This window comes from Nothoprocta perdicaria, unplaced genomic scaffold (genome assembly GCF_003342845.1).
Source record: "Nothoprocta perdicaria isolate Ctin4 unplaced genomic scaffold, notPer1 scaffold_379, whole genome shotgun sequence".
NCBI lineage: Eukaryota > Metazoa > Chordata > Aves > Tinamiformes > Tinamidae > Nothoprocta > Nothoprocta perdicaria.
In genome coordinates, this window is record NW_020455620.1 from 57707 (window position 1) to 83026 (window position 25320).

The following is a 25320-nucleotide window of genomic DNA, read 5'->3' on the forward strand; positions in this document are numbered from 1 at the left end:
AAGGAAGGAAGGAAGGAAGGAAGGAAGGAAGGAAGGAAGGAAGGAAGGAAGGAAGGAAGGAAGGAAGGAAGGAAGGAAGGAAGGAAGGAAGGAAGGAAAAAGGAGAGAAGGAGAGAGAGAAAGAGAGAAAGAAAGAGAAAGGAAAGAGAGAAAGGAAGAAAACCCCTTCGCTGTATGAAATATTTTCTCTGTCTTTGACCTAATGACTCATACCAAGGCTCAGCACCATGACGTGGGAAGAGAAAAGGCACATCCATTAACAGATAAGTTAAACAGAGACGAGCTGCTGGTTGTGCTGGTGGAGTTTAATAAGCCCAAAGGTAAAAGGTGGAAAACTGAGGGTATTTTTGCAATACTTCCCTGCTGATAAAAGCTAAAAATACAAAAAAAAAAAAAAAAAAAAAAAAAACCCATACCACAACAGCTGTGTAGGTAGGAAGCAGGTACATAGGGTGAGGGTGTTGAGGCAGGGAACAGAGAGGTTGATTTTGTAGAGAAGGAATAAAGTGGATCTTTATGCTTTGAATATGGTGGCAGTAAATATTAGACATCCCACCTAGAGAAGAAGTTTGACTGGAAGAAAGAAGGTGGAGGATGCTGATACCTTAATGATGCAGGTTCAAAGGTACAACACTGAATGGTAACATGAATTATGTTTTACAAAGCTCTGTTTTAGATGTAGTAACTTAAATTTAAAGAAGATCATATAAATTCCTTTGTGATGAGATAACATGCCAATAATGGTAGTGTACAGATGGTGCAGCTTATTTACTAACTGTATTTTTTACGTCAGTTGGCAATAACGTTTTAGTAGTACTTAAATATGCCTTTAAGTGCCTCACTCTAGGCATCTGTGCTTGAAGATTCAGGCCATAGTTGCTTTGAGCTGTTTCAGCTTCTGTTTTCTTAAAAACCATATATTATAACTGTAAAAATACACCCTAGCATTCAGTGAGATGTGAAGCATTCAGTGAGATCAAATCAAATCAGATTTTGGAATTAAAACACTAAAATAAAGAACTAATATTAATTATTATAGGATACTTCCTCTCTGTTTGAAATTAGCTAAAGTCAGAGCTTACAAATTTCATAAATGGGCAGACATCACATCCAGCATTCTCAGGGACTTTATTATTTTTTTTTTAATATCTTCTAGAATAAACAGTGTACTACTTGAGGGTTAACCTGTGTTTTGGCAAATAATCTCATGCCAAAAGATTTCTTCATTTCTTAAAATGTTACTTCACCACTTAACATGTCTGTGCCGAACACGTTCTAATCCATACTGGTAATATGAAATTTGGATCCAAACATGTATTGAAAAAGCGCATTAGAACATAATGCCATGAAAACATTGAATTTTAGTTTAATTCCTCCAAAATAGACTAGTTACTGCTTACAGGTTTGATGTTCTCTTTTGAACACTTTGCTAAACTGGATCTTGAATTTAAAATGTAGCAGTATTCTACCTAAAACACATCAAAGTTGCCTTGAGATTTGAGAATTGCAGTTTTTCTGGTCTTTTCTTCTTTAGAGCAAGTTTTGCTCTTGAATGCTATGCTAGAGAAAATAATAGGTGACTTCGAACGACTTGACCCGTTCCTGGAGCAGTGTGAAGTGTTCCTGCTGCATGTTGACTTTGAATCCCTTTGGGCTGTTTGTCTTCATGCTTTTTTCTGAGTTCGTGTAATTGCACGTGGTCTCTTGCAGGTCCTTTCCCATACCCATAAAGGGCTCTTGGTGGATGGGACACCTAGTACTTCACCTTCAGATTGCAGAGTGAAGCACTGGTTAGATAAACAGCAAGTGTCTGCCTAGGAGAGATGTGGCTGCTGGCGGGGTTTTTTTGTCGCTAGCTTCTGACATTGCCCGTTTAAGACTTTGATTTACTCTTTTCTCACAAAATACACGAGAATCTTCATCTTCTTTGTTCCTTACTGTCCTTTTTGACTGGCAGAGTGAGGCCTCTGCTACTTCTTACTTGCAAAGCATAAAGTACAGATTGTGTATGCAGTCATCTCGCCAATTCTCTTTTGAAGTAACAGAGACCAAAATGTATCAATTTAAATTTGTATTAATTTTTTACACCCCCAAACTCTGAATGTAGGCATTTTTAGCTTGGTCTCCTAGGAAAGGGTATTTCTGCAATCATTTTCCACTGTCTAACCACCTTCTATTAATAACTTTGGAAGCCTTTGGGTAGATCACAATCACTTCAGCCAGGATAGACATCTCACTTATGAAGCTCCTGAGTTTCACAAATACAGATGAGCAGGCAGGAGGTGTCCTCCTGCTGTGCTGCCAAGGCTGCTTCTCGAGGTCAACCACAACTGCTGGAAATGAGAGGAAGAGGTCTTATGAAGACCTCAGCTGGGGAAGAGGCTGGGAGAACATGGGCGCTGTCAGGTGGCAAAGGTCTAGGCAGGAAACACCCATCCATGAGAAACTACCTTTCATTTGTCCATCTTTGGTGGCAGGAAGCACCCATCCATGAGAAGGTACCTTTCGTTTGTCCGTCTTTGGTGCAGCTCCTCACAGGTGCCCTTCTTGATGTCCTTCTAGGACTCAGCACCTCCAGGCCGTGGCCAAGAATGCACAGAGCAAACCTGCCCTGCAGTTCCCCCTCTGGCATTGCTACTGCAGCTCTTCCTACAGTCTCCCGAGTGCCGTGATCGACCTTGTCCCTTGTCTTTGGCCTCAACTGCCACAAACAGCGTCTTTGAGGAAATGCTCATGCCCTCGTGTCGCTGGGACCTTGTCTTGTTCAGCCAGTCGCTCCTTTTGCTTCTCTCTGCAGCACATCCAGGCTGAGTTGTGCTGTATCCTGCCAACACCCGCCGGGTGCCTGTCCCCAAGCCCCCTTTCCCCTGCAGAGCTGCAGTGGGATGAAAGCTGCCTGGTTTCCTTGAGAATATATGGATATATACAGACAGTACAGCAGGTGTAGACAGACTTGAATCATGGTTGTGCTTTGGATAATAGCTGCTGTAAGTGTGGTCATGCGTGTTGTAAACAGCTCGTCCTAGTGTCACAAAGGCATTACAAAAACACACTTGTACTGCTACTGATCCAAAGACTAAGAACACCCCTTCAAGACTAACTGGTTGCACCTATATCATTTTGTAAATCCAATTTCCAATTTTTTTTTTTAAATGTGGTGCAAAGGAACTGGGGTAATTCCGGTTTGTCTTGGCTTTATTTTATTGAGCATCTTTTTTTTATGTTTAGCTTTTAGCATAGATGCATTATACTGCAGTGACATGTTTTCGGTTTGGCTGAAGGCAAATGTTTGCTTTGTGGTGTTTGGACCCAGTCCTGCAAAGTTCACACGTTCAGAAGTTCAGCTCTTTGGAAATGGCACTTTGGGCATAACCACTTTCAGCAGCTGTTACGTTTCTAGTGCATCCTCGGAGCTGAGAGTGAACCTAAGCCAGGAAAGACCCTTTTCCAGCCACCAATATCTACCAGCAGCTTTTCATCATGTGCACCTTTGATTATAAGGGCGCCTCCAGTTATACACTTGTTCTGCTGCTGCTTTATTTCCTATCTCAGCAATTAAGTGATAGGCTAGTCACATTAGAAATGTGTCTACAGCTATTTACAGAAAGATGGTAGAGATGTAAAAAATAAAAAGTCTTTTTAGGGTCAAGTCAGTTTATATTTTGCTTAAGCAGATACTAAATATCTTCTCTCTACATCATTTATATTGCTAATAAGTTGTAGGGTTTTGTACTGCATCACATTGCTCTCTTGGAAATAGATTCAAAGATCTAAAAGTACAAAATCAAATTTTTTAAAAACAGTGAAAAATAATTTTCTCCCATAATCTCCAAAGTGTCATGAAGCTATTAGCGCCAAATTGAATTTTGAGGCATGTAATTTAACATGAAATGTGGACAAGGTGAGGGAATCAAAAGCAAAGGCTGGTGCCTGTGCCCCTTAGTGGTTCTGCTGGGCAGGGCCCACGGTTCCGCGAGGGCCTGCGTCGCGTCGCGTCCGTCGTGTCATGTCCCTCGTGTAGTGTCCATTGCGTCATGTCCGTCACATCGTGTCCATCGTGTTGTGTCCATCGTGTCGTGTCCGTCGTGTTGTGTCCATGTCCGTCGCGTCATGTCCGTCGCGTGGCGCCCTCCATTTCCTTGTCGAGGTGCGGCCTGTGCGGCGGGGCCGCGCGCTCCGGGGGCAGACAGTCCCTTGAGCACGTCCCGGGCCTGGCGGGTTGTTGGCCCTCGTCATGGCTGCCCCGTTGCCGTGGCGGCCGCGCTGCCGTGGGGGATACAGGGAATACAGTCATAGGAGGGTCATATCTCGTTCTGTCGCTGTGAGTTGCCATCTGTCAATGGCCTGCTCGTGATGGAGCCCAAAAGCCAGTCTAAGAACAGCAGCGGCCGGCTGAGGGTGATTGCTCAAATAAAGTGGCCCTGGCTGAGGATGCAAATAAGTCGGGGCTCCTGTGAAGCACAAGCCTTGAGTCTTTCCCCCAGCAGTAGCAGCTTTGCTTCCAGCACGTTCTGAATCATCCCCGAAATCCTCATCGACGAGGGCGAATGACCAAGCGTCATCTTTCGTATTCAGTTCACAGATGCAATCTGTGCTTTCCCGTTCGGTCCTAGCTCATCCCGGTGTGTTGGTTCAGAGCTGTGATGTTGCATCTGCTTTCACAGATTGTTATGAAATCTAAATACTCTTCAGCAGAATTAAATAGCGTGTTTGGGAAGCTCCCAGGGAAGGTGCCATGCACACACAAGGGCAGTTCGGTGACGTATTCATCAGTTTGCTCTACTTAGCAGCAATATCGGGATCATGTTCAGGTTTGGGGGAAGATCCAAAGCGCGATTGAAGAGCCCTCAGAATCATGACCTCTTTATACCTCTACACTGCAAAGATTTGGTGGAATCTATAGTTTAGGAAGGGGGTCAAAAAGATTAGCCCAGTTGTAAATAATGTATTTATTGGTTGATTTTTCCAGATCCTGACATTGATGCTGCCACTGCCATGATGCTTTTGAATACTCCCCCTGAGATACAAGCAGGTTGTGAGTAGATATTTCTATAGCATATAGCAACATAGACATGTAAAGTTAATATTCTCTTTTCTAAATATAGTGTACCAGATAAAAAGGATTTAATAAAGAAATATAACTTCCCTTGTAGAGCCTTATACTTACTTGACCCTTACATGAAGTATAATTTTGTGGTTCATTGTTACATGAAAAATAGTAATCCATAATCTCTAATGTTAAAAGAGAGGTTATTGTTATTCATGACGTACATATAGCTGAGGAATGTACAATTATCCGCACTGATAGAAACACCCGGGGCAACAGCTAGAGAGAGAAAGAGAGCAAGAGAGCGAAGGGTACATGGCATATGGTTTTGTTTTCATTTTGTTTTGATTTGACTCCCATCGTGTGAGTTACCGCAGCCATCTGGATACTTTCCATTCGCTTGGGCACTGTTTCAACTCCCTCCTTGCACATATCCTGCCCATTTCGCTGCTTTGCTCTATCCAGTTCCAGGCACTAGGCAGGCTCTGGGCGCTGAGGAAAAGTCTGACTTCCCGCCAGGAGGATCCTTCCTGTTCTGCGACCAGACCCGAGGTCTGGATGCTGCGTGTTAGCAGAACCCTTAAAAGGCATTTGCCCCAGCGAACTGGGCTGTGCAAACAGTGAAGGGATCACCCTGCCCCAGAGAGCTTGCAGCGAAGGCATTAGAGGAATCCATAAAGGCATACAACCACACAAAAGCACCCAGAACAAGCAAACAAACACATCACTGGTCAGCAGGCGTGGTAGTAATGCCAAGCGACAGGCAGCCTGCAGAAAATAAAGGCAGAAGTTAAAATAGAAGCCACTACGGAGCCTGTCCTAGCATCTCTGCTATTGTTCTGGCTCATGCAACCAAATCCGAATCCTGAGCGAAGCCCTGATTCGTGCTTTGATGCTCTGCCTGGGGAGAGGAGTCGATCACAATCAAAGCGTTTGCCATGCAGCCGGGGAGAGCTGTTTTCCGGCTGCTTGTGACCCCACTGGGCAGTGTCTGTCGGGCTGCTCCGATGGCGGAGGCACTCCAGGAGCGGCCTCTTCCCCAGGGTGAGCGCCCCTACCCTCCGCTCGCCCGCGCCTTGCCCCGGCATTGCGTGCAGTGGAAGGGGGAGGAGGAACTCGCTGTGTGTAGGGAGGAGGAAAAGACACATTTTACTGGGGGGGGAGAAGGTAGGGTTGGTAGGAAGGAAAAAAAGAGATTTTGAGAGGAATAGAATTTTAAAGAAGTTAAGATTTGTAGAGCAAAGAAAAGAATGGGGGGGTAGAATGAAGGTGCATCAGTAAAAGGCCGAGAGGATATGTGAGCAGAAAAAAGGAAGAAAGTATATTTACAGAAGGGGATGGAGAAAACTTAGAATTATCCAAACTCCTGGGGAGGTTGGAGAGCAGGAGAAGGATGCAGCTATGGCAGACAGGAGATAGTAAGCCGCATATACTAAACCCATACTGCAGATTTTGTCAGACATGCATGTTTCTAGCAGTGCAGCTGTTTGTGTGGAAGTGGTTTGAGGACTTGGGCACTTGCATTTCATAGAGAGCAGAGCTGTGGAAGGGTAAATGGCTGATAGCTATTTTATTTTCTAGAGATGGTTCTAAGGAGAGAAATGGTAACTTTTTAAGTGTGGCATGTGCCTCCTCCCATGCCACGTTCCTGGTAGGTTATTTTGTCAGGATAAAGGGACTGGAGGGAGATAAAGCAGAAGGATTGACCCTTCATTCACATTGATGTCAGCAAGTAATGAGACCTTCCTGTGCACCTTTAAGCTGAAATGTGGTGCCTACTCAGAAGTTCCTGAAACCTTCCAAATATTCAACAGAATTGGCTGGGACAAGGAAGAGAGAACAGAAATGTTAATCTTGTCCTCCTTGGTCCTTGAAATATCAAAGGAGAAATATTTTTATCTGCAGGCCATAGATTTTTGAGGAAGTAAAACTGCTCATCCTGTGTATCATAACAGGCTCTAGCTTTTTCAGTATGTTAGGAAACTCTTAGACAACTTAGAGGAAATTAATTACTGCTGCACATTAAGAAACAACTGCATGAAAAATAACTTTTGAAATTCATTGTCAAATAAACAGTAAATGGGCTATAAGAAATCCATTGTGATTCTGAGCACCGTACGGAAACACAATTCACTGTGTTCAGCTCTGCCACTGACCACAGCACTCTGTAAGTCAAGCTGTGAACCGTTGTTGAAGTTAAAATGCTGGTACTGTTTGATCTGGAGAAGATGCGGGTTGTGTCTGTGGTATCAGCCGGTGGTGTGGGGTCATGCCACCCCAGCCCCAAAGAGCCCCTTCTCTTGGAGGCCGAACCTGCCGGTTGGACCACGGGTGTCAGTGAGCGGCTGAACAGGCCCTCCTGGCAGCTGCATCCGTTTGGCCGCCCCTGCCCGTTGCCGTGACAACGGCGTCGGTGCCATGGAGGCAGAGCCGGAGACGGGTTTCCCACCAGGACAAGACGGCAAGGCCAGAAGTTGAGAGTTCCGGTCCATTAAGGCGTTCCCCCCAGACACTGAAGCATCCTTGTGAAACACGATCCTGCAGCGAGCTACAGCCATCATTGAAGTCTTATTAAAATTTGCTCTTTTAATGTAGCTGCTCAGAAAGGATTCTCAACTTAGTAGCTTTAGAAAATCTAGAGTAAACTATTGCTTTTTTTCCAGACCAGTTGGTTAATTAACTTTACCTCTTTAAATGACCATTTGTAACTCCATGTTCATGTGTCGAACAGCACAAATAACCACATATGAATTTTAAAATCAGCTTTTGCTTTTATATGAAGTCATGAAATGGTGTCTGAGCCTTCACAGATTCTGCTTACCACTTGCCCCCAGTCACGCTGTGCTTTAACTTTCACGCAAAACCATGGAAAATAGAATAGTAAAGCACCAGTACTTGGATTAATTTGTGTTTGTGGAGGATTTACTTTGTAGACTCATGAAACTGAGTGTTGATGTTGGCATTAGAAGGTTGGAAACAATGCTATTTTAGTTGCATTGTTGACATCAGAAATCGATTTCTGAAATATTGACACTTTGTGCTAATGTCACAGGCTAAATATTTTTAGATTATAGTTAAAGGCAGAAGTTCAAAATAGCCCGTTTTGTGCAGGACTCTCTAGAAATGTACAATCTAGCTGATACCAAGAATAAAGCCTGGATTGGGATATGCTAAGAAGGGGCCTTTAGAAACATAGTCTTTCTACTTTATGTATTTCACTTTGTGTATGTTACTGCTTCGTTGAATTTTGTATGGTTTGATTCTGCTTAAAAAAAAATATTTTCTGTAGCAGCAACAAGGTGTGAATACTTTGGAAATTGATAGTAGCCAGTACACGAATATTCATTCTGAAATATGTGGCTTGTATTGAGAGTTACATTTTGACGTGTAGTGGGTTGGATACTGCCTGGGCCATCTTGAGCAAGTTATGTCAAATTTCTGGGTCTTTTTTCTCTGATGAGAATCCAGTTCACAGGATAGAAAAGGAAAATGAGATAGTGAACAAATGTTCAAGCTCAACTTGGAACTATAGACCACAAACTAAATGAAGCCTATGGATTATTTTGTATAAAAATGTTGAGATTTTTAACGGGCGAGATCCTTTCGTGCTTGAAAGGAAAGTTGGCCCTGTGGAAGGACCGTTGAGGAGGGGGTGCAGGGGGTTATTGCTGGGGCTGTTGCTAGAGAAACAGTGCCCTGCTCAAAGTACGACCCTGGAAATCCGCCTTGAATCCAAGAAGGGCCCGAGTCAGCGATCTCACACTTAGCTTTGAATTCATGAGCGGTTCCTTGCCCGTTGCTATATAATTTGGAAATTGCACATTAATGTAAGTAGGCTGCTCAAGTGGAAGTTTAATACTGCAAGCGTTATTTGCAGAAAAGGGTTGGGAAGGAACCAGGAAACTCTAGGAGGACCTCGGCAGCTCTGAAAACTTATCTTCCTTTCACGTTACCACTTACCAAAGCAGCTGGGCAGTATCCTTTGGGATCGTTTGCAAGAGGAGTTTTTATGTGGGAGACTGAAATGCTGCGGGAAAGATGTTTGGGAGATCTGAGAATACACTGCAGGGCACTTCTTTAAAAACAGGCTTTGCAAGGGTGAGATCAACCTCTCATTTTCCTTTCTGGAAATCATTTCTAATCCATGTCTCAAGGCATGCATAACCCAGAACAGATACATGTGATGTGTTTTACATTTTGTGGGAGAAGAAGAAAGTCCTGAGGGAGCCCTACTGTTACTATAACTCTGTATTTCTAAAATCATGCCCCTGTGCAATTTATTTTTTAAGCTAAAGGGAGTGGGTTGTGTAAATAGAAGGCATATTTACAAGAATGAAGATATAAAATTGCCCCAAAAATGGACAGAATTTCTGCAAGTAAGGTCAAAAAGAAAATGCTACTATCTCGCTACGTTTTTACTGTGTGTGAAGCCTGATAACTACGCTGTTCCGTTTGTACCACTTAAAAACAAATTGCTTATTAGAGCTGGTTAGGAAGCTTCCAACCTAATTCTTTAGAGCTGAAAATGGGAGTTGGATGATTTTGAAATATTTCATAAAGCTACTTTTTGTAATGATTTATGTCAAAATTAAAATTGATAAAAAGATGGTTTAGTATCGTCTTTTGCAGTTGTTTTATTTTTTAGGGAATGGCATCCTCAACTTTCATGTTTTTTTTTAATTTTGGTTTTCAGTCTTATTAAAGTGAAAAATTGAGGTTGGAAAGAAAACTCAGAGAGTTTGGGAAGAAAACGTACCGTCCTGAAATACTTCTGCTTTCTGCCACCTGTTCCTGGCATTTTGATTTAGTAGGAAGACTTTTTTTTGCTTGTTTTGGTGGTGTCTTTAGGTTTTTGTTTTGGTTATTTTAATTCAATATTGTAAACCAAGACATTTCACATATGATTTCTCGAAAATAAGCAATGTTCTTCTACATTTCTGGCGTCACAGGGTTGTTATCTGTGATTTTTTACTTATTATGAAAAATAACTCTAAAGATTGAGGGTTTTTTAAATTGAACTTTCTTACAGAAGGTAAGAGGACTTACAGGGCCATCTGGATGCACTTATCTCTGCCTCCCCTCTATTTTTTGTTTAAGGCAGATAACTTTGAAGATGCAACCAGTGTTTGCAGCTTTTAAGGACTACAGAGCAGACAGTTTCAGAAGTTCAAAATTTATCCTTGATGAGTAAAATAGAAGAAATTAGGCAGATGGGATCAAATCTGTGCCTGGGGCAAGAGACTCGAAGTGAATAAAGTTCCACTTTTGGCAGATAACATTTGCTTTGGGCAACTTCTGATCTCCCATCAATTGCACATCATCAGCAATTTCCTATTCTCGGCTCTTGTAGCCTGAAACAAAGTATTCTGCTCACCACTGTCATGGGAGAGAAATTGGCAGAGGGGAGAAACACTGTCAGGCTTGAGCAGAAACCTGGTGTCTCTTGTCTGTAGTGGTTTCTTCAAGAGATGGGTCTGGGAAAAGAGCCCTGACTTAAATGCATCTGTCACATGACGATGGACAGGCCGAGAACCAGTCTGTTCCTCCCGGGTGCCTTCGTGCTCTGCTCTCTCGCCCTCTCTGCACCTTTTAAGGTGCATTTTTGATAAATGCTGTTCTGTCTTCCTCACGAGTCAAAATGTTGGTTACCTTGAAGCAGAGCGTTTAAGTGCATGCTAATAAGTTCATGCTTGTTTGCAAGATGACCTGAAGAACGTGTGTCCCTTTGCTACACTTTTCCTCCTAATTTCCTTGTCCACAATGAATCACACTCAGTGCTGATACTTCATGTAACTTCCACACACCAACATTTAACCAACAAGTAACCTTACCTATTTAGCAAGTTGTTTGCATATCAGTAAGTCTGATGACCATCCATGAGTATTTCCTCTTGGTTTTCTACTTCAGTTTTAGTTGCTGCTGCTAATTCAATATTTAGCACATTATGACAATGAAACCTGCAAAGAACCCTGTCTGAAATGGTTTTGTTCATCGTGAAGGACATAGGTGAATGAGGGACCTCAGCTGGATGGGGATGAGCTTCACCCCACACACACACCTGGGAAGAGTTACGGACATCATGTGCAAGAAGCCCCACAGTTGGAGGTGTCCCACTCCCTGAGGGCCCACGCAAGGATACGCTGTGTTGGAAGAGCCGGCGCCCGCTGTGGAAGGATCCTGTGGCCTCCGAGGTGTTTCCTCTCCGCAGCTACTGAGCACGGGCTGCCACGCAGCGTCGTGGGAGGGAGGGCTGTGCGCTTCCAGCAGAGCCGCCCAGCATTGCCCCAACAGAGGGCTTTGATGGATTCACATCATAGCGTGCTCTGCCCTACTGCGTTCACTTTGTTCTCTGCTAAACTGCAATGTAAAAGTTAGCTGCAGAATATAAAAAGCAGAGGTTATTTTCCCCCTTAGAGGATTTCAGAGATGTAGTTTTGATTTTTGGTGTTAGATGTGTTGCTTCTCTCTGTAGTCAATCATTAGAGATTTGAAATTCCATCAAATTCTATTCAGGTTAAGGAATTCCCCCAGAGTAGCGAAAGATCCAAAAATAATTCCTCCTTTAATACCGTAGATTATGGGAAGATGCTCTGTCGGTATACAGTTTAACTCTATTTACTCCAATGAAAATACTTGATGGGTTTAAGCTATCCGAGAGAGGAGTCAGGTCCAATGCGTGTGTCCAGGGACAGCAGTGATGGAAGCTGAAAGGTGAATAATGATTTGGTTGTTTCAGTTTCTTGGAGAATGTATTTTGTGGAGGAGGAAACTTTTATCAAAAAGATGTACAGATTTTATTGCATTGTTTTCCAGAGAAGAGTTTCTCAGACATAAAAGTCTTGTCATTCGCACAGAAGAGGTGTAAATTACATTTCACACTTCTGCCTAAGCACCAGGAACCATCTAACTTGCCTGTGCTGTTGGTTAAAGAAGCATTAGAAACAAAGGAGTCTGGACTGGAAGGCGTTAGTCTGGACTGACCTTGGTTGATGATATGGCTTAGAACAAGCTATCTTGCCTCCACAGCTTGAATCTTCTAGCTAACGTATACATACCTAACCTCAAAGTGGGATCTTGAGACTTAATTAAAGCTTTTAAGGCATAAATATATTTTGGAATAAAAATCCGACATATTTTCAGTAAACAATCCGTAGCCTTTCTAAAGGACCAGACTTGAATATAATTCTTTGGTTAATCCATACCCATCTTCAGGTAACCTGCACAAACGGGATATCTGAGACAGGGAAAGTATCTGGGTACCGGGATTACTTGGAAGATCACAGAGTCAGGGCTACTTCTGATGGCCACTTGAAGTACTATCTTATAAGCAGAAGTGTCTGATCGGTGGAGGTCAGTCTTACAGTGACGTATGGGTTATGTGGGGGAACTGGAAGTTACTAGCTTCTACTACTGAATTATTTTCATCCTGCTCTTCATTGTGGGTTTTCGAATGCTACAGGTACCCATTTACCAAAAAGTTGGTTTTTCTTGGGGTTGCAGATGCTAAGGATACACTGCATCTTCCAGTGCTTCTTGCACACCACCTTTCTGTTCATCTGTCCACATAACTAGTGACCCAGTGGAACTGTTGCATGGTAATTCAGAGAACTGAAGTAAATCAAATGAAAAGTTACTAGCAATAACTCTGCCTTTGCAAGCTGAAAGCATAATGGAATTCCCGGGGTGATTTCCTATGGTATTCCCTACGGTGTACTTCAAGGAAAAGTTAGGATGCCTCTGCTCCAAGTACTATGTTCTTCTTGGGCACTATGTTCTTCTTGGGCACTAGTAACACTGTTGAAGTCTTTGAATGGTGGCAAGTTAAACAGATCAAAGCATAACTCATGGGAATGTCACAGGGGAAGGACGTACCAGTGGGTCAAGGTGACTTTGGGGAGGGTGTTTCCAGAGGACAGCAAACCTCTAGCTTTTATTTTTTAAAAACACCTTGTTAATGCCTGCATGAAAGATGTGGAGAGCATGTGTTGGGATGGGGATGTTTCTGAATGTGAAGATTTTGAAGGGAATGTTGCTAAAAGGCAAAAAGCGACTTAGAAGGATGCCAAGGTCATGGATGATGGAGATATGGGTATATAGGAAGTGCAGGCTATTAGGCTATTAGGCTTTCCAGTGTGTTCTGCATGTGTAGGAGTGGAGGAAAATTAAATTTGGAAGGAGGGAGATTAAATTAAATTTTGGAGGAGAAATGGGGAAAAGTGAGCAGGATATTCAAAAGAAGCAAAGGAGAAGCTAGGAGAGGAGGAAGGGTAAGTTCAGCATCAGCTGGCTTTGCCAACAGACCAGGACAATGAGGTAACTACGGAAAGGAAACTTGGGAATCGAGCAGCTTTATGCTCCGTTTTGCAGTGAAATTGTCAGTGTGTTTGCCTTGAAACTGTGCAAATCCTTAGGCAGCAGCTGTACCTAGCTGGCACGTGACTGTGTCCGTGTGTCCGTAAATGCATTACTTCAATATAAAACACTGTGCTTTGTTTCAGAGAAAAGATGAAGCCCTCAGATCTCTGTGGGTCAAAACTCTTATTTTGTTTCTTTATAGGGAACTTGGTTAAATATAGAGAGACTGTGCTGTGTTCTGCAGTGTAAAATCTATTCCTCTTCTGAACATTTTGCAAAAGCCATGCCCATTGGAAAGGACTTGTCTTTTTATTGATCTTTTGATATTTAGTAGCTTTATCTAATGCTTTGAATTTGCCTGTTATCTGTGCACTTTGTTAGGCGTACCCTTGAGCAAATTACTTTTCTTTTATGATGCTGGTATTTTGAACTTAACTTAAGGTCATGCGGTTGAAACAAATACTATAAAAAATTCAGATTTTTATTGGCATTTTTAGTAAGAGAGCATTCCCTTAGTGTCTACAAACCCAAATATTGAAGCGTTGAGAGCCTGATAATCAGTGTCCCCTAGACGAGACAGATTCCATCGATTTCTCATAATCTAGTGCTGGAGGAAAAATTGCACAAAGTAGCAAAGTATAAATAGCAGAAAGTAATTTTAAAATTATTTTGGTGATTGAAGGCTGGTCCTAGTTGTTATAAAGTAGGTTCTGCAGCTTTAGCCATTTGAAGATGCATTTAAGCACCTGACTATGTATGACCTATTCTCCAGGGGCAGAGCGAGCCCTCAGAAGCAGGGCTGGGTGGGAGGCAGTGACAGGATTTGCTGAGGGGTCAGTTGTCCTCCTGCTAGCAGGAGAATGAAGATGTTTCCTCAGAACTAACCTCTGTGGTCTGGAGTAAAGCAGGGTGGGCGCCAGGATGGCGATGGGGAAGGGCAGCACAGACCTGCCTTGGTGTTGGTAGGAAGCTGAAATGCAGCTCAGCAGCTTGAAAACAAGGTGCTTGCAAGGCTGCGAGTGCCTGAGGTTCTAGTCTACCTGTAACTTGCTTAAATCCAACCTTTGAAAATAAAGTTCCATGGAAGTGTGTATATATCCACGTAGATTGTGCCTATCCCATACGAGTTTGTATAGTATCGGTATAGCGAAAATAACACACCCAGAGTGGTGCTAGTCATTGTCTTTTGGGGCATTCCTCGTGAGGAGAAGTTATGATAACAATGAGGAAATTCGTTAAAGGTGGAAGAAAAGTGAGTATCCTGGCCAGCTCGGAAGCGCTGTGGCCAACTTGGGATCACTGTGGCCAGCTCAGGAGCCCGCGGGCTGGCTCTGTCCGTTGCTGCAGTCAGGGCTGCGCTGGGAGACCTGCGGCTCCGAGGTGGGAGCGCGCGCTGCAGAAGGGTGATGTGCAGCACCCAGCTCAGACCCACGGCCTGCCACAAACCGTGTTACAGCAGTGGTTGCTGTTAGGTTTTGCTATATGCATGCCATAGGCATGGCATGGTATTCACAAAAGTGCTGGCAGTCGCTGACACTGGGATGTTGCAGGTAAGCAGTGAGCTACACGGGCCTCTGATGTTCTCCGAGTTCTCTGAAAAGCCTAACTTCCATGTTTTGCTCATACAATTTCCTAACTTCTTTAAAAGGAGTTTTTTTTTCCTTCTGTTTTTCAGTTCCTCCAGGAGTGATACAAAATGGAGCTCGAGTTCTGAGTAGAGGAATATTCCCCGGAGCCAGGCCGTTGCCAATCAACCCTATAGGAAGCATGGCTGTTGCAGTAAGGTAAGAGTGGCTTGTAGCGGGATTCTTAGGAGCAGACTAATATCCTGAAGCGAATATACAAGTAAATCCAAACCCAGCTCAACAGAAACTTGTGGCTGCTTGTTGCTGCCTCTGAGGTTTTAAATGAAAAACTCTCTGCCATCTGAAACTTCAGTATTTTGATTACAGTAGTCATGTCTTGTCTGTCTGTTGCAGTCTGGCTTGTTCAAAGCTTGGTTTAATTTTCACTAGCAAGTTGCAGGTAGGTTACGGTGAGACCTGCCTAGGGGAACCTCTTTTTATAAGTTCAAGTGTATCTGCCCCCTCCTGCTCCAACGTGTTTTTTGTAAAGACAGTTTCCTGAATCTTTTCCTGGGATTAAATACCAGCAAGAAGAATACCAGTAAATGTTGTTTAAAGTGAATTCTGAAATACCTCTAAACATACAGTTGTCATTATTAACTTAGGTCTTAGTGAGGTAGTTTCTTTCATTACTGGTTCTATTTCAAGGTTACACAGAAACATTCAAGGATAAAACATTTAAGATAGTCACTGTTTCCGAAAGCAGGGCAGTAAGAGACATCTAGTGACGGTAACAAGAACTGTGATTCAGTAGCTTGCTTTACTTAAAGCAGTGATGGCTTGTTGTTGGAAGAATGATTTGCCTCAAGGGTAGCTCTGTTTTCAGGGAGTCACAACAGGGATGAGGTTGGTCGTGTGCTGCCCGTGCCCTCGCTTTCAAGGTGTCTGAAGAGGCCATTCAGCCGGGTGGCCCTGTTTGGGAGGGGGCTTCTTGATCCGCAGCGACTCTGCTTTGCTGGGCTGTTCCAGTCCCACACGCTGGGCCGAGTAAAGCCATGTAGGGCAGAGGCATCAGATACCTTGATGACTGTTCATTGCGTTATTACTTGGGTTTTCTCCCCATCTACTCTATATATTCTTATTCCCTTTTGGAATCCGTGTCCTTTGGATGCTTTTTTTTCTATCTGGTAAATGGGGAGAGAGAGAGAGGGAAAACCTGTGACCTTCTCATACCCTTGCTGCTTCAGCAAGCGCAGAGGGGAAGACACTGACGGCCACAGGACCCGTGGCCGTGGTCAGGTCACTGTGGCAGCTGAGCTCGTGGTTGCTGCGCCGAAGGCACCGGCCCTCAGGGCCGTCCCCGGGAGGCCGATCGCTCCTCCACGCAGCTCCACCATCGTCCAGTTTGGCTTCTAGCCGGAGCTTGTATTCGGCTCCAGCGCGGATTGCAGAGCTGGGCCATGACTGGGTCACTAATTATCTGTGTTTTTATGAGGTGTTCAAGGTAAAGGGAATACGCTGTGGTCTCAATGCTATCTCATGAGCTTGTCTATCTGAGTTCCTCATGCAAGGCTGTTTCTTCGTTAGAGAAGATGACCTGTTTCATAACCAGGGGTGACTTAGGGAGGAGGGAGAGAACTGTTTTTCCTTCCTGGCCACTCAAAAATATCCTTCTGTGTGGACACCCCAAAACCGCTATGCTGTAAAGGCTGTATGTAGTTACCTTTGCATTCTGGGAGCACCTGTTTTCTTTTTTCTTTTTTTTTCTTTTTTTCTTTTTTTATTTTATTTCTTCCAGTAGGTTGGACAGAATCTTTTCCGGCTACCAGCTAATGTAGATTTGAGAAATTAGGGATTTTTCCTCTCCCTCTGTAGTTAAGTTCTTTTTACTCTGGCTCAGAGGAAAGCATTTATAAGTAGTTCAATGCAGACATATTTCTAATTCTTTTTGTTCCCTTCTGCAGCCTTAGGCAGTATCAGAAATAGCGCACTATGGATGCATTCCTACTCTGCATGACGTCTGCTCACATTTAAGGGCTCCTGCAATATTCCCTCCCCTCCACTTTTAATTCTTGAAAAAGGGAGGGGAGAAGAAAAAAAATGTGGAAGATTTGGCGAAGTTAGAGGTTCATCCATCATTAGAGGACTCTCTGCAGTGGGGCTAGTTCAGCAGGCAGCTTTGTCTTGTGTCTCTTAAGGATATTAAGATTTAGAATTTCTCAAGGAGGGAAGTGAGGTACCCTATGCAAGGTACCTCTTAGAAAATCACTTGGTCCTCCTCAAACCAGATATGTCTGTTTTCTGTCATTGTAAAAATGATACCCTGTTTCTTGGTGATTATTCCTCTCCCAGAATGGGCAGGATTAATGGGGTCTGTCTTGCTGCATCCTCCTTTGTAGGAGCACTGTTTGCTTGGGGCTGCCTTTCCTACATGGAAACTTCAGCCATGGCTGGCAGGGAATGTTTTTAGACTTGTTGAGGTGAAGGAAGGTCCCTTTCCCTTCCAGCTTTCACCAGGAGGGAGCTCTCCTGGCCTGTCCTGGGAGGTGACACAGTCTCCTGACCCAGTTCCCCAAGGAAATGACATCCTTCTGCCTATATCTTCAGGAAAAGCCAGAGAAGTGCTTTAATGAGTTTTTCAGTTAGGAGACCTCTAGCATTTTCTTGCTAACAGAAACTAAACCTCTCACATCTGTTTTTCTTAGTTACCCTATGTAGAAGATAAGGGTCCTTCTGTAGGGTGCTGAGATTGTGCACGCACTTCCTTCCTGTCAGGGCTGTTTGTTTCATTTTGTGTTTATTTACTCGCTATCTTTAGTTATTCTGGGCTCTGTTTGCCCCCAAAGTGAGGGAATTCCAGTTGCCTGTGATAGCCTAATCTCAGCAAAGTCACAATGTGCATTGTAAACAAAAGTTGTAGGTGTTTGCAAGTCAAAGTCCATGCATTTGAAGTTGCTTGTTTTAGGAGAGCCTGAAGTATTCACAGATTTAAAACTTATTTTTATCTTTTTCATGGAATCTATTCAATGCTGCAATCACAATGAAGGATCCTAGACGTAACTATATGTAAAATTATCTAGTCTCTTTACTGATGGTCAGCCAAACCATTGGAGGTACTGTCAGAAAGCAGCGCAGTTCGGAGCCCACCACTCTCTTGCTGCTTTTATAACAGATCTGCCGTAAAACATAGAAGAACACGAATAAGTTTTTGGACACTAGTTTGCAGTTTCCATATCTTTGTGCTATCTGTTTGTATATTGCATTTTGCTTTTTTCCTGTCAGTTAACTAAACCAAACTCTGTGCTACAGATGCAATCTGGCAGTCTTACTCAATGCAGTACTACTTTCTGTTATATCGTTTGAGTTCTCACAGTTTGGGGCTATAGAAACCAATGACTTCTCTACCTCCTCTTTTTTTTAATGCCCTAGTGCATATTCAGATACTGCTCAGATGCAGACATGACAGTTTCCATATTTTGCTGTCCTAACAGGCCCTTGGTTTTGTTATTTCTCCTTTGGAGTTTCAACATGTTGGTTCTGTTAAGCTGTTCTTTCTCTGCACTTATGGTTGCAGTTTGATGTCGTGTGCTGAAGGATACAGCTAAGTGAAACATGCAAGTCTGCACACTTAGCAGGAAGGTTTCATTTCAGGAAGACTGCATGCAAATAAATGGCTGTATATTACCCAGTTGTGTAGACTGCCATTAGTCTGTCAAATGACTCTGACAGGAAGTTTGGTGTTGGGTTAAATTTACAGTTTTAATTAGATAGAATGTTTTGTTTAACTTGCTATTCATAAAGGAGGCCAAAATCATAACATTAGAACTAAGAGACTGAAATCTGTGATTTCTGATCTATTAGCTCCCATCAACTGGCTATTTACTGTGCTATTCTTTTTCAATACATTCAGTGTATTAGCATCTTCTTGTTCCTGCAAAAGGTATCAACGTGTTGCTGTTCCCATGTAATTATATGTAATTACTTTATCTTTTAGCTATAAAATAATGTATGAAGGAATTAAGTAGTTTGGGGGGAAAAAAGTATTAAAAAACACAACAAATCCACCATTTTCCATGAATAAAGAATAGTGCATCATTATGTTGCAGTGCATTTGGCTTAAATAACACAAGTAGTCCTTTCTCTCCAAACCAATCTACAAATGGAAAAGGCATCCCGCACTATTTTTATTTTAAAAATCATCCTCTGATGTTAAATCTCCGCAGCAGAGCATAATTGAGTGTGTTTTGACAGTAGTTTTTTATTTACTTTATTCTCACCACTTTTAGCTTGTTTACCATCCATATTTTCCATGCTGTGGCTGACAAGTCTAAGCCCCACCAGAAGACAGCAGGGAAAAATAACGCTTCAAAGCTGCACAGCAAGTAGCATGTCTCTAACATGAGATCCATCATATATATTTTTGGCAGACCATATCCCCGTGCAGTTCCCGGAGTAAATATAAAAACAAATGCAGTGATAGTCTGTGTTCATAGAAAAGAAAATGATGCCTTATAAAGGTATTAAATGAAAGCAAGCAAAGCCAAGGTGCAGGTTGTGTATTTAAGATGAGCTCTTGCTCTTATTATGTATATCTGTTAAAGACTTTTATCTATTAAAAAAACTTTTAGAGGCTCAGCTTTTAGGAGGACTTCTGTATCTCTCCCCTTTTGCAGAAGTGTTGCCTTGACAAAACAGTAGGTGCACGAGCCAGTTTGCATCTTGGCAAGGGCCAGGAGGCTCTGTGGTACATATCCAAGTTCCAAATCAAGGAGGTTATAGCAGCCCTTTGGGAAGCACAAGCTTGGAAGCTGACACGCTATTAGAGCTCTTTGAACTACAGATTCAGTGCGTTCAGGACACAGCCTCCCACCACGGTGCTGGTCATTTTCTTAAGAGATCCCCAGTGTGTCCGTGTCGCCGTCCTGTTGCGGAGCGGCCAGCGTGCGAGGCAAGGCCTGCACTGCCTTGCACGTGGACAAACGTGCCAGGGTGAGGATGATGGAGCTGGGCCAGTTTTACAGCACAGGGAATCTCCCAGCTTTGCGACAGACCTTGAAATTCTGTCCCAGATGGTCTGCGAAAGATCTCAGAATCCCAGAATGGTTGAGGTTGGAAGGGACCTCTAGAGATCATCTAGTCCAACCTCCTGCTCCAGCAGGGACACCCAGAGCACGGGGCACAGGGCGGCATCCAGGCGGGTTGGGAAGATCTCCAGAGAAGGAGACTCCACAACCTTCCTGGGCAGCCTGTGCCAGGGCTCTGTCACCCTCACAGTGAGGAAGTTCTGTGTAGTTCTGTGAGGAAGTTCTGTGAGGAAGTTCATGTCCATCTCACATGGAGATGGAACTGCCTGTGTTTCAACTTTCACCCACTGCCCTTGTCCTGTCACTGGCCAGCACTGAGAAGAGCTTGGCCCCTTCCTCTCTACGTTCCCCCTTCAGGTATTTATATATGTTGATAAGATGCTCTCTTATTTTACCCCTCTTTTTTATCTCCTCTTTTATTTTTTATTATTTTAAGGATATTTCACAAAATATCCTTAGCAGTGTTTATGGAGATTACAACATTAACAATCCCTACATTAAAATACCATTTGCTTGCTCTTCATCCTATCTGCTGCTGCTGCTTGGTGGCAACCACCCAAAGCTGAAGCTTCTGACTTTTCCAACTCTCCCTTTGAAACTGCATTGCCTATGTGATAAAAAAAAATGTTGTAGCAAGCCTAAAAGCTGTCAGAATCTGCAAAGCCGACTTCACCTGCACTGCTTTCTTTGTATCTTTTACCTGGGGTGTCTCCAATGGCACTCCAAAGCTGTCACCTGCAGGCATACCATGTGAGTCACCCAGAAGAAGAGAGAGTTAAGGTGATATTTAAACTCTGCATAAGTTTGCTTTGTTCATCATCCTGTCTCTGTTTTAAAATACAGTAAGTGATTTCCCAGAAAAGTTGCCGTTTTGCAGACAGAGTGTGAGTCCTTTTCACTTTGAAGCCAGTGGGGAAACGAAGGGAAATGCTGTGGATCTGTCCTGGAGATTTAGCTTTGTCTCATCCTGAGGAAGGGCCCTTCAAAAGGCCAAGTCCACTAGCCCCGTGCAAAGGAAATAATTTCATTTGTGACTGGAGATGGGGCTCCTGTGGGCTCCATCTGGCTCCTGATGGAATTAGTAACCGCGCTCTTATCAATTAGCAATGGGGAGGCATCAGGCTTCCAAAGGCCGAGCTTATCTCCGCTCGGCTTGAGGCTTTGGTAGTTGTGTGACAGCCAAATTGAAATATTTTTGAGAGAGGCTGTACCTGCTAGTTCTGGTTGTGTAACAGTGGCTCAGATCCCTCGAGCAAACAAAGCAGCCCGTGAGAGGAGGAGAACAAGTGCCGGAGACTCCTGCGGCCTGGCTGGCAGGAGGGCAGCAGGAAAGATAGGGACTATATCTGCTCTGCATGTTCCTCAGGTAAAGTTTTGAACTACAAATGGAAAAGAAATATGGAATTACTTTAACAGAATTTCACCTCACTGTTCAGCTAAGCACAGAATACCTAAAATTCTTTTATCATTTACAAAATCCAAACAAGCGAGCAGGCGTTCATTTTACAAACCCGTGGCTCCCGCTTTGTGAACCAGCTGGTGTCCCAGCTGCCCAGGTAGGTGCTCTTTGCTGAGCTGTCCTTGGGGCGCAGCGTGTCGTGGGGCCCGAGCTGCCAGCGGGGGCACTCCCTGCAGACCCTGTGGGCTGCGCAGCCCTGTGGGCCCCTGCCCGCTGCCCCTCTGCGCTGCTCCCAGCACCGCAGCGATCGTTTCCTGAGCGTACAGCAGCAATCTGCAGCTCCACAAGGTCTCAGAAGCAGCTGCGCCATGGGAATGCTTTACATATTAGTTCACTCGACTCCTATTAGTCTATTAATATCCATTATAAGGAATTCTTTGCATCTTACGTTTGCGGTATTGCCTTATCAAGATAAAAATTAGATGAATTTGCTGCTTGGGTACGTAACTTCTGATCTTGTGACTATCCTACAGCATTCCACCTGTATAACTCATTTTCATTTCTGTGAATATCCTTTGTTAATTCTGTCCTTGACCTGCTTTCTCTTCCTTTTCTTATTTCCCCAAGCAGAACTGGTTGGAAATCTTTCAAAATGTAAGTGAAAAACATAAAGTATTTTCTGAGATACAAATGCTATCCATTTCCTGACCAGTTCCACCATAGATGCTGTTCTTTCAAAGTGTTCCTTTTCCTCCCATTGCTTTAAGTGATTTTTTTTTTGCACCTTTCCATGGACTTGCCTGGTTCTTTGTTGTCACCCCTATTTGCAGTCACTCCCTGTGGGAATCTAAGCCCATAGCAGCATAACTTCCCTCAGGACATCACCTCCAAAATCCCTGGCCCTTTTCATTCTAGTTTTTGTGCTTTTCGAAAGGAGGGGGATCTGGAGTAAACAGTTTGAATCTGAGGGTTTGAATCTAAGGCTTTGAATCTGAATTATTGTCCCTTTAAGTAAAAGAAAACGCTAGAGGCCGCAGAGAGGGGCAGATCAGCCAGGTCTTCCTGGCACAGGGTTGCTCTGCTCCCTGGAATTGTTGCTTTCCTTCTATTGATAGTCTCTCAGAGCAAGCTGAAAAATCAGAGTAGATTTATTAATGTGGAAATAGGCACCTAGATTTAAATCCAATCTGCAAGAAGCCTTGCTAGTCAGTAAGAATCCCTTCGACTTCCCAACTATTATTCTGTCCTGTGTTTGTTTTTCTTGGAGCAAAAATTTATTGCTGGTATTATATAGAAGATTAGTAGCATGAGATTTTATTGAGCCACATTGCCCTGACTATTAGTTGCCTAGTAAAATCAAGTAACTTTAATTTTATGCTAATTTATGATAATTTTGAGCATCTTTAAATGTAAATTTAGCCTAAAAGTGAAGGATCTGTCACTTAAAATGCATCACATGCTTCCTTGTAATGAATGATTTTAAAGAGTTGGTTATAAATTCACCTTACAACTAGTTTAGTATGGATGATTTTTTCTTTTAAGCATTTGGCATCCTCTAATGACAACCCCTGCAGTGGCAAACCATCACAGAGTAAATGCAGCTGGCTTGCTGCACAATCATGAATGACATTGCATTTAGTTATTAATAATTGAAGGAGCTTTGTATGCTCCTTCTGGCTTCTGTATAGAATTTATGGATCGTAAACCTACTCTAAAATCTCAAAAAATAATTTTATTGAGAAAAGAGGTTGGCAAGAGGCTTTCTTTGCTAATAACATTTCTCTTAAAATACTGTAAATAAGAGCATTTAGAATGATTTATTAATTTGCTACCTTTTAGCATTGAATTAACACTGGTTAAAGCCCAGTTTCTTATTTTAGTGAGCTCTATAGACAGAAGCATTTGGATAGATAGGACCTGTGGGATTATATACCACTCTTACATTCTTCACCTTTCAGCCTTACCTTTCAGAAATGGATAGTACTCTCCTGTTTCTTCTGTAAAGAAACCAGACCTGAGGGCCATTCCCTGAAACCTAAAGCACTTTCCCATTATTTAAGCAGAAGGAGCAGTAATACCCTGGGCTTGCCACCATGCCATTCCTCTTAAGAAATAACTATGATGTGCAGCGTGTGCTTTCAGGAATAGCTCCTGAAGCAGCACTACCACAAATGTATGGAAATACTACAGTGAGAGTGAGAAGGTGACAAGACTAGATTTTAAAAAGAGGTTTGTTGTGTGAGAGTTTAAACGGTCGGGCACTGCTCTTCTGATAGGGGTTTGGGGCCAGGGGCCAGGGAGGATTCAATGACCATAAGTCCTGAGCATCTCTCCTCCTTTTTTCTCTGCAGGAATTTAACAGTACACAGGTACAGCCCAGTCTTCAAAGGGCTCGCAGGGATTTTATTCTGTGTTGTAAAGTCAGTGGCAATGTTCCCAATATTTTTCAGTGCAGAAGGGGACACTACTAGTTTTAAATATTATACCATGCTGCAGTAGTTCAGCAGGGCTGAGTGCTGTAAAACCAAAGGGGAAAATGACAGCTTCCAGAGCAGAAAATGACCTTTTTTGTTATTATTATTATTTATAATATATTGTTGGCAGCTAGTGTCTCAAGATTATATTATTTTCAAGATTATCCAGAAACTGATAACAATCAGAAATGTGACTGAATTACTACCTGAGTGCTATACATAGTTACTCACTGTGCCAGAAAGAGTGGAAGCTGGTTCCAGGGGAAATATTTCCTACCTTTCAAACAGCAGAACTGCAGAAGGGTCTCGGAGAGGAAACAAAAACAGTTCCCCAAAAAGACCCTATTTTTGGTAGGGTCATTTCATGTGAAAAAGTGGAGGGAATGTGTGTCCAGGTCATTAGAATGTATTTAGCATCTAGTAAATCCAGTAAGTGGTGGTGGTTGTTGTTTTTTAATTTTATAAAGTGCAAGCTTTTAGTTGCAACGTAAATCAGGACTGCTCAGACATCTTTGGTGTGTCACATCTACTTGCTCCTGCCTCTTGTGCTGTCGCGTTTCCTTTGCTTTGCTTTGTGTGTAGCGTCCAGCTCATAGGCAAGAGGGCTTTGAAACTGGCCTGAGGAGGCATTATTTTAAATGGTCTGTCAGTTTTAGCATTTGTGCTGAAGCAGGATTACATCTGTGTGGTTTCTAAGACTTCTTCCAACCTGTTTTGGCAGGAACGGGATAACAAACTGCCGGATGCGGACGGAAAGCGAACAGTCGTGCGGCTCTCCAGTCGTGAGCGGTGACCCCAAGGAGGATCACAACTACAGCAGTGCCAAATCTTCCAACCACCGGAGCACGTCACCCGCTAGTGACTCCGTTTCCTCCTCCTCTGCTGACGACCAGTATGAATTTGCAACTAAAGGCAGCCAAGACAGCAGTGAAGGAAGTGAAGTCAGCTTCCAGAGCCACGAGAGCCATAGTGAAACAGAAGAGGAGGACAAAAAGCAAAATCGGAAGGAGACCAAGGATTCTTTAGCTGACAGTGGGTATGCATCCCAGCACAAGAAAAGGCAACATTTAATGAAGGCGAAAAAAGTACCAAGTGACACACTGCCTCTTAAAAAGAGACGTACGGAAAAGCCCCCCGAGAGTGACGATGAGGAGATGAAAGAAGCAGCAGGATCTCTCCTGCATTTAGCGGGAATTCGGTCCTGTTTGAACAACATCACCAATCGGACGGCAAAGGGGCAGAAAGAGCAAAAGGAAACCACAAAAAATTAGAACAAATCAATGATTTGTTTGAACTTACAAAGTTTTGTTTCAGCACGTCAGGTGAATTCTAATGATTTGTGGCAATATCAGCAATTTTTTCTTTTTCCTTTTCTTTTTCTTTTCTATTTGTTTTT

At 43.1% G+C, this 25320-nt stretch overlaps 1 protein-coding gene across 1 annotated transcript; it reads left to right on the plus strand.

Annotated features, from left to right (window-relative positions):
- Positions 1-202: 202 nt before the first annotated feature.
- LOC112951926 (forkhead box protein N3-like) lies at positions 203-25257 on the plus strand. Its single transcript, XM_026044699.1, has 4 exons — positions 203-320; positions 4970-5032; positions 15078-15186; positions 24646-25257. The coding sequence occupies exons 1-4, from the start codon at positions 203-205 to the stop codon at positions 25193-25195; spliced, it is 840 nt and encodes a 279-aa protein (XP_025900484.1). The 3' UTR covers positions 25196-25257.
- Positions 25258-25320: the final 63 nt, after the last annotated feature.